The 9,039-nt window shown below is 46.9% G+C and overlaps 2 protein-coding genes across 9 annotated transcripts in view; one reads left to right on the top strand and one right to left on the bottom strand.

The window, feature by feature from the left end:
- Positions 1–1,307: 1,307 nt before the first annotated feature.
- On the top strand, positions 1,308–2,887 carry zar1 (zygote arrest 1). The gene is made up of 4 exons (XM_056415176.1): positions 1,308–2,051; positions 2,315–2,407; positions 2,472–2,546; positions 2,610–2,887. Exons 1-4 carry the CDS (start codon positions 1,308–1,310, stop codon positions 2,751–2,753), a joined length of 1,056 nt encoding a protein of 351 aa, XP_056271151.1. The 3' UTR covers positions 2,754–2,887.
- Positions 2,888–3,973: 1,086 nt separating this feature from the next.
- The window catches only part of fryl (furry homolog, like), a 64,774-nt gene continuing 59,708 nt past the window's right edge, over positions 3,974–9,039 (bottom strand). For 6 of the 8 annotated variants that reach the window (XM_056413850.1, XM_056413844.1, XM_056413847.1 and 3 more), the window contains 8 exons: positions 8,975–9,039; positions 8,748–8,897; positions 8,536–8,634; positions 8,020–8,088; positions 7,012–7,029; positions 5,429–5,539; positions 5,064–5,257; positions 3,974–4,666 (listed from right to left, as the gene is read on the bottom strand). The exon at positions 8,975–9,039 is cut by the window's right edge and continues 137 nt beyond it. In XM_056413850.1, the coding sequence (XP_056269825.1) occupies positions 4,426–4,666; positions 5,064–5,257; positions 5,429–5,539; positions 7,012–7,029; positions 8,020–8,088; positions 8,536–8,634; positions 8,748–8,897; positions 8,975–9,039 (947 nt within the window). In that variant the 3' untranslated portion in view covers positions 3,974–4,425. The remainder of the gene's footprint in view (positions 4,667–5,063; positions 5,258–5,428; positions 5,540–7,011; positions 7,030–8,019; positions 8,089–8,535; positions 8,635–8,747; positions 8,898–8,974) is intronic. The other 2 variants (XM_056413845.1, XM_056413851.1) reach the window with 1 other exon arrangement.

Raw genomic sequence — 9,039 nt, 5'->3', positions numbered from 1 at the left:
TATTTATTTTGTTTTTGAATAATTATTTTACTGTTTATTGTATATATCACTTCTTTTTTTAATTATTATTTTTATTGTTTATATTACTTCTTTTAAAATATTTTTTAGAACTGATTATTATTTATATCACTTGTTTTTTAATTATTATTTTTAATTACTGTTTATTGTTTAAATCACTTGTTTTTTAATTATTTGTTTATCTGTTTATTGTTTAAATAACTTGTTTTATTATTATTATTTATTTTCCTATTTCTTTGCTGGTGTCATCCTGTACAACCCCACTGCCAACTAATAAAGGATTATTTCATCTTCAGAAATATTATATATATATACATATATTTATATGTATATACACATTTATATAATATTTATACATGTCGATGATTCGATGAGTTGCTCATCAGATGTGTAACTCTGAGTTTGTCAAACATATTTAGTTTGTCTCATTTGTTGGAAAAAAAGACTAAAACATTTATTTTTTCGCAGGAAATAAATATTCCTGAATAATCACTCAAAATCAATGTAGAGTTTATCAATAAGTTAATACATAAGTTTATTGATTTGTTGGCAGTTATTTAGCATGAAGAGAAAAAAAGCATGAAACGTTTTTAAATCACAAGAATCATTAAATCACAAGTTTATATTCCTGTGAAGCGGAAACACAAAATGTACATTACGTGTATATTATAAACTATGTATTATAAACTATGAATTATAAACTATGTATTATAAACTATGAATTATAAACTATGAATTAAAAATGATGTTATATGTGCACAAAATAAAAATGACAGAAAGTAAAACCTGCATTCCTTCTTGATATACTTCTTCTTCTACCTCTTATTTTATTATATATATATTAATGGAACGTGTATGTGTATATATATATTATAGGGAACCGTTAAGTTGAGTGTGACCTCCTATCTCCTCCATCAGATCCTCCATATTTTAATGTGAACATTTTTCTTCCTCTCTTCATTTAAATGTCCCATAACCATTTATATTTAAAGTTATTACTTTTGTGCTTCCTCTTTCTTATTGACTTGTGAACAGTGATTTTATTATTTAAATCCTTTATTATTATTATTATTATTATTATTATTATCAATAAGTAGATTCCAGGATGAGCCGATAGCATCAAACACATCAAACTGTTAACCACATAAATAAAGTTTTAACATCCGCTCTTATTTAACTCTTCTGGTCCGTGTATGACGTCACTCACACACCTGAGTCTAATTGGGCCTAATGGAAGTTGCCCAATCCATTTAAATGGCGGCCCCGCAGCTCGCGGCGGTTGAACAAACATGGCGACGTACGGCGACGAGCCGGTCGACGGTTACTTCTACTCCTCCTACGGGCCCTACGCGGCCCGGTACCCGCGCGCCAAGGACGCGGCGGCGGGCTGGAAGTACAAGAGCTACCTGTCCCGCTGCGGCGACGCCGCGGACGCGTTCAACAACCAGCAGCGCGCGCAGCTCAAGTCCATCTTGTCTCAGATCAACCCCAAACTCACGCCGCGGCTCCGGAAGGCGAACACCAAGGACGTGGCGGTGCAGGTGAACCCGCGGAGGGACGCGCAGGTGCAGTGCTCCCTCGGCCCGCGCACGCTGCTGGCCTGGAAGCGGGACTCCGGGCGCAGGAGGCGGCAGGAGCCCGCCGCGACGCTCGGCGGAGGCGTCAGCCCCAAGGCGGCGGCAGGGGTGCGGTACCCGCGAAACCTCGCGGTGTATTCACCCATCGCCTACAGGAGCGTCACCTCCTTCCTGGTCGAGGAAAACGAAAACAACACCGACGAAAACAACAACAGCAACCCCAACAGTAAGGAGGCCTCGTGCGGTGACGCGCAGGCCGGAGAGCCGCCCGCTGACCCGCCGGACGCCGCGGTGAGACGCGCCGGGAAGAGGCGCGGAGGCGACCGGGCCGCTGAGGACGGAAAGACCGCGAAACCCCAGGAGCAGCGCGAGGACCCCGAAAGTAAGCGCGAGGAGGCCGAAGAGCTGCTGCTCGCGGCGGACGGGTCAAAGGGCAAGGCGCGCGTGCGGTTCCAGGTGAGTTTAGTCACGTGATTGTAGAGAAGAAGAAATACATGTAGAAACTGAAGAAATCTACTTGTATAATCTAGAGAAACGAGGAAGAAGACATAATTAAAACCATAACATATTCATTGTTACTTGGTGTTCATACCTGTGAACGACTTTATATATAAATACACTTTAAATCCAGACATCCAGTGAATTTTGGGTTGACTATTTTATTAAAATCTACTAAACTGTTTTTAAATAATATAAACGTTGTTCTTTTATTGGCTCAGTTCCTGGAGCAGAAGTATGGCTACTACCACTGCAGAGAGTGCAACCTGCGATGGGAGAGCGCCTACGTGTGGTGCGTTCAGGGAACCAACAAGGTGAGCCGCGCGCCTTGAGTCCTGACCACGTGACTGCGGTCCTGTAACTTCTCTTGTGTTTCAGGTTTACTTCAAACAGTTCTGTAGAAAATGCCAAAAGGACTTCAACCCGTACCGCGTGGAGGACATCACGTGTCACGTAAGCTCCGCCCTCCTCCCCCCCCCCCCCGAGGTTCCCCACTAAACAGTCTCTCTCTTCCAGACGTGCAACAAAGCGCGCTGCTCCTGCGCGGTGACGCAGCGGCACGTGGACCCCAAGCGGCCGCACCGACAGGACCTGTGCGGCCGCTGCCGCGGCAAGCGGCTCTCCTGCGAGAGCACCTTCAGCTTCAAGTACATCATCTAGTGCGCATGCGCGCGGCTCCAACACCACGAACAAAAAACCTAAATATTTGAAAACTTTATTTGATTCCTGTTTTGTGTTGATGAAATTAAGCACCACCCCTTTTTTGCAATGTAATAAATGTACTTTGCACTCGGCACTGAAGCGTTCTTTATATCTGGAATACATAATCAATAAGTGGTAATAAACTACACGGTAGTTTAAGGGTTTAAAGCAGTTGTTTGGGGACATGCTTTAAAACTGGTTACCATAGTAACCTCATGCCATGTTTGATGGAAAAATACAAAATATGGTTTAAGATACACATTTAAAGGCGTCCAATATTGAAAACCATCATTTAGATGTTTGAAACCAGAAGAAATTCAACTTGTGATATAAACTGGAGGTCATATTGGTGCTATGTTAAACCTTCAATAACTGGACAGGTGTACCAACTGAACTGGAAGGTGCACACTGAGGATGAAATGCAGCTGGTTTCACTCTAAAAAAAAAAAAGACTGAGACGAAGCTCGTATTAGTTTTTATTCATCCAGAGAAGGAAACAAAGAACTTTAATGCACCTCTACATTAAATGGCTTCCAGGTAAATAATATTCATTAAATAATTAAGAACAGCATTCAAAATGTACCCGACAAGCAGGGGAACAAACAGAGGAATGAGTACAGTGACGAGGCAACTCGGCGGCGACATTCAATAGAAATAAAAATGGGGGCGCTGCTATGCAACGGGATTAAAAAACAAAAAGAGCGAGAGCGTCACAGTGGAGGAGAAGAAGGGAATGCATATGTGATCCAAAGAAAACCCCAAAACCACGAGGCCTCTGGGAACGCTCGGATGACGAAGGTGGAGCTTAAAGACTTTTGGCTTTACAGACGTCCCCATGAACAGTGCATCGGGGGGGGGGGCTTCACACGATACATGTTCTAAAATATATACAGAGTAAAATAAGTTATGTTCCGTAAGTCTATACGTGTGTGTGTCGCTAAAGGCAGCTACTTATTTGGTTAGAGTGAGTTGTTTGCGCGTGAGACCTGTTGTCGTCCTCGAAGCAGATCATAAACAGATATATATATTTCTCTTGTTACACTCCCTGATGAAGCGGCGTGTGGCTCAGGGGGGTCTGCCAAACGTCGTCGCACACGACTGGATGTTAGCTCGAATAAAAATCCTGTGATGAGGCGTGTGGCTCAAGGCTCGTGAAAAACGTCCTCTCATTTACCTCGGATGTTAGCTCGAATAAAAAATACATTTCTCCAAAAAATATTCTTGCAGTGTTTTTTTTTCTTCTTTCAAGCTTCTTTTGAAAAAACAAAAACAAAACAAAGTTCCTGGATCCGTTTCACATGCTTCTGTTGCATCATCCGGACCCCCCCCCCCCCTCACGAGGTCGCTGTGATGGACCAATCAGGTTCGATCCAGCAAGAAATAAAAATAAAATAAAGTCCTCGCCGCTGCGTCCGCTTGTTGTTTCCCGGGTGACGACACCAACTTATTGCAACGGGATTCTGCTCGTTCGGCTCGGCCCGGGAACACGAGGTGGGCTTAAAGCATTCATACGCGTAGCAATAATATATGAAGGGTCTCGTCCCACTCGTCCGTGAGCCCTTACGGTGGAGCCCCTCGCTGAGGGGGGTGCTACTAGTCCGGTCCGGTGCAGAACCAGAACCGGTGGCTCTCACAGTCCGGTGCTGACCGTGGTGGTGAGGGGGGGGCGGGCCTGGGCCCGACCCAGAGCCTCTCGGATCTGCAGGTTGAGCTCCGTGAGGCGGGCGGCGGCCTGCGACGGGTCCCCGCCGCGGCCCACCACGGCCAGGCAGCCGGGCTGGCCCAGCGTCTGGTGCCGGAAGTAAACGTGCAGCAGCGTCTGGACCGCGTCGTCGGCCTCGCTGCCGAAGATGTCGTTGGGCCACAGAGACCTGGGGGGGGGGGGTTATAGGGTTGACTTGAGTAACCTCACGGTCATGTGACACACAGAAGGGTCTCGGTGGACTAATCAGGGCGTTTAGTTTTTAGCTGCTTGAGAAACAGGAAGTGATAAAAATCTTATAAAACATTTAATACTTAATTAATAACAGATTACAGAATAACTTCTGTCATTTGCAGCAGGGCCAAGAAGTACAAAATAAATTATACTAAAATTTAAATGAAAAACAAAATGATATATATATAAAAAAATTGTGTTTGTTTTTTAAATAAAATAAAAATTAATAAAGGACAAAACAATAAATAAAATACTAAAATAAAAATGAAAGACACATTTTAAATGAATAAAATCTTTCTTTTTTTCTTCTAAATTACAGGAGTCCATCTCACCTGAAGACCTTGACCTGTGTGAGTGCGGCGCCGAAGTCTCTGGCCCTCAGCGTTTCGAGGAGGGCCTGGATGGCGGTCTCCGTGTCGGTCGGGGGGGAGTCCGACATGCACACGTCCTCCTGGCCGCCGTTTCCCGCCTCGGCCTCCTTCAGACAGCCCTCGAGGACGCTGAGCTCCTCGGACATGTTGGTCACCTGAGGAACAAGCAGACGTTCATCTCCCTGCAGAATGAACCTCGAGGATGATGATCTGATTTCATGAGGCTCGAATTGAATTAGACGGAGAGGCAGAGATCGATCTTAAAGGGACAGTGACGCTCTTTGAGCTCCTCCTACGCAGCTTCGGGTCCCCGGTGACGGTCTCACCTGGGCCTCCCTCTTGATGGAGTCCACCCTGCTGATGAGCTTGCTGTAGGCCTGGAACAGCAGCAGCAGCTGGAAGTGCAGCTTGTAGAGCCGGCGGCACAACTCCAGCTCCTGGAGACGGAAACACAGCAGAGCTCAACACCACTGAGGGAGGGGGGGGTTAGAGGGGGATGGAAGGGTTAACCTGTAAGGGGGGCGTGGGGAGGCTAAGGTTAGTCACGAGGTCTCAATCAGAGAACTATATGCGGACGACTAGACCTGACCCAGGAGAACATGGAGGGTCTGTGTGGGGGTCTTAACATGGAGGGTCCTGTGTGGGGGTCTTAACATGGAGGGTCCTGTGTGAGGGTCTTAACATGGAGGGTCTGTGTGGGGGTCTTAACATGGAGGGTCTGTGTGGGGGTCTTAACATGGAGGGTCCTGTGTGGGGGTCTTATCATGGAGGGTCTGTGTGGGGGTCTTAACATGGAGGGTCCTGTGTGAGGGTCTTAACATGGAGGGTCTGTGTGGGGGTCTTAACATGGAGGGTCTGTGTGGGGGTCTTAACATGGAGGGTCCTGTGTGGGGGTCTTATCATGGAGGGTCTGTGTGGGGGTCTTATCATGGAGGGTCCTGTGTGGGGGTCTTATCATGGAGGGTCCTGTGTGGGTCTATCATGGAGGGTCCTGTGGGGTCTTAACATGGAGGGTCCTGTGGGGGTCTTATCATGGAGGGTCTGTGTGGGGGTCTTATCATGGAGGGTCCTGTGTGGGGGTCTTATCATGGAGGGTCCTGTGTGGGGGTCTTATCATGGAGGGTCTGTGTGGGGGTCTTATCATGGAGGGTCTGTGTGGGGGTCTTATCATGGAGGGTCCTGTGTGGGGGTCTTAACATGGAGGGTCCTGTGTGGGGGTCTTATCATGGAGGGTCCTGTGTGGGGGTCTTATCATGGAGGGTCTGTGTGGGGGTCTTAACATGGAGGGTCCTGTGTGGGGGTCTTATCATGGAGGGTCTGTGTGGGGGTCTTAACATGGAGGGTCCTGTGTGGGGGTCTTAACATGGAGGGTCCTGTGTGGGGGTCTTAACATGGAGGGTCCTGTGTGGGGGTCTTAACATGGAGGGTCCTGTGTGGGGGTCTTATCATGGAGGGTCTGTGTGGGGGTCTTAACATGGAGGGTCCTGTGTGGGGGTCTTAACATGGAGGGTCCTGTGTGGGGGTCTTAACATGGAGGGTCCTGTGTGGGGGTCTTAACATGGAGGGTCCTGTGTAGGGGTCTTAACATGGAGGGTCCTGTGTGGGGGTCTTAACATGGAGGGTCAGAGTTCCTCACAGTAACTTTAATTACATCGTCTGAAACCACCAGGAACTCTAGACACCGCTCACACATCCTGATCATTATTGATTATTGTTATTAAGCGACAGAAGAGAAAAAGCACATAGAGGTGAGCTCTGATTGGACGAGCTGGATCACATGACCGATGGAGGCAGAGACAGAGGGGGAGGGGGGGGGGTCTGTGCAGGTATGTAGAGACAGGTGAGGGGTCAGTGTTTCATCCGGATGTCATGATGATGATTAAGAGTCTATAAGAGGAGAACCACTTACTGCTAGATTTTCCATTTGCTAAGCAAGAAGGAGAGCAGGTCACACACACACACACACACAACAACAACAACAACAACAACAAACAGAAGGAGAGAAAGATCAAGAATTAGTGGCTTTGACATGGCAGCTGAGACACAGAGGAGCCGGTCCATCACCGCCACCTCGTACAGGTGACGGGAAAACCTTCATTTTAAAGGACTGAGTAACAGCAAGCGTGATGGGGGGGGGGGGAGCATTGTCTGAACACAGACTAATTTGTACATCTGTATATTTATATATATATAAAATATATATTATAATATATATCAAAATATACAAATATGTATATTTATTTATATATATGTTTGTTTCTATATATGTATTTATAAATATATAAAAATAAATAAATATATGTATATTTATAAATATATATATTTATGTTTTTATATACATATATTCATGGTTATATATAAATATATATATGGATGAATATATAAATAAACATATATATTTAAATGTATTTATTTTTATTATATATTTATACACATTTATAATATATTTATATATGTATAAATACATATATATATAATCACATAAATATATATATAATCACACATATATATATATATATACATAAATATATATTTGTCTACATGCACATTGTAAGTAACTTTTTCTTTAAAGTCGAACACTTTTCGTTCCTTTTTGTAGGAAAAATCATCTAAAAAATCAGTTTGACCAACTGTGAACACTCTCCTCGTGTTGGACTGACGGGAGCAAGGAAACGAGGAGTCAAGGACACACAACTTCCCTGCGTCCTTCATGCCACGTGCAGACAGCGTTGTTAGTGCTGAACAGACAGGAACCGACCTGAAGCTAACCGCTAACTAGCCTACAAGGAGCCAATGGAGTCTCTCGTGTCACTGCTTTAAACAGGGTTTCCAATGGAGCCGTTTGATTGGCTGTTCTCCTTTGACGGCGTTCTGAAGCCACCGAGCAGCTGCAGAGAGTCGGGGAGGAGGGCCTCACCTGAGCCTGAGTGTCGGGCTGCTGGCTGCCATCTTTGTCCCCGAAGGTCTTCCTGCAGTTCTCCAGCCACTGAAGGGAGTGGGGGGAGGAGGGGGGGGGAAACAAACATCAGGACGGAGGCAGAGGAAGATCTTCTCCGTTTCCTCCTCTACATCAGTGTTTAGGGAGATTGAATCAGAGTCCTCAGCCCATTAAAGGAGGTCTGGTCCCTGCAGGAGGCTCGTCTCATCCAATTACCCCCCCCTCCTCGCTCTCTCTCTCTCCTCCCCCTCCTGCATCCCAGAACTCTCTGCAATATCATCTCCCCCTCCTCCCTCCCTCTCCTCATAACTGATTTAAGAGCGCTGAGGTTATTTTTATCCCTTCAGCACGATGTCACCGGGCTTGTCAGCTGTTTGTCTCCATGTAAGAGGGATCGCATGCACGCACACGCACACACACACACACACACACACACACACACACACACACACACACACACACACACACACACACACACACACACACTGCACTTACGAGCTCCGCCGCCTCCCTCTTGGCGTTGTAGGTGTCCAGGTGTTCCTGCAGCTCCAGCACACTAAACTTCAGAGTCTCCAACAGTCCACAAGAGACCAGCTACAGACGAGACGGGACACACACATTAACGACACACGCGGCACTGACGGACCAATGGGACACGCACACACTCGGGGTGCGTGTGTCGAGTCGCCCGCGCGCCGCGGCCTCACCGTCTCGGCGTCCAGCAGCACGGTGGGGCAGCGCGAGCGCGAGGTCATGACCTCCAGCGAGCTGAGGAACTGGTTGCCCATTCGCTGGAGCCGGTCGCCAAGGAAACGGACGGAGGCGTGAGTGACGGCGCCGAACTTCCTCTGGATGCTCTGGAGGAAGAGCGAAGACGTGGAATAAACGACGGATTTATACGAGTCAACAGGAGGGGGGGAGGGGGGTGGGGTACCTGGAAGAGCCTGGAGAACACGTGGAAGGTGAACACGGCGGAGGAGCCGTCGGTGTCCGACAGCA

This window comes from Pseudoliparis swirei, chromosome 5 (genome assembly GCF_029220125.1).
Source record: "Pseudoliparis swirei isolate HS2019 ecotype Mariana Trench chromosome 5, NWPU_hadal_v1, whole genome shotgun sequence".
Classification (NCBI taxonomy): domain Eukaryota; kingdom Metazoa; phylum Chordata; class Actinopteri; order Perciformes; family Liparidae; genus Pseudoliparis; species Pseudoliparis swirei.
This window is presented reverse-complemented; position numbering and strand designations above follow the sequence as displayed.

What these genes read in the sequence shown, in the direction of transcription:
- zar1 (XM_056415176.1), top strand. Translation starts at nt 1,308, where the DNA reads ATGGCGACGTACGGCGACGAGCCGGTCGACGGTTACTTCTACTCCTCC. An exon ending in AGGCGCGCGTGCGGTTCCAG is followed by an intron (nt 2,052 to 2,314) that starts GTGAGTTTAGTC and finishes TTATTGGCTCAG; the next exon opens with TTCCTGGAGCAGAAGTATGG. An exon ending in TGGAGGACATCACGTGTCAC is followed by an intron (nt 2,547 to 2,609) that starts GTAAGCTCCGCC and finishes TCTCTCTTCCAG; the next exon opens with ACGTGCAACAAAGCGCGCTG.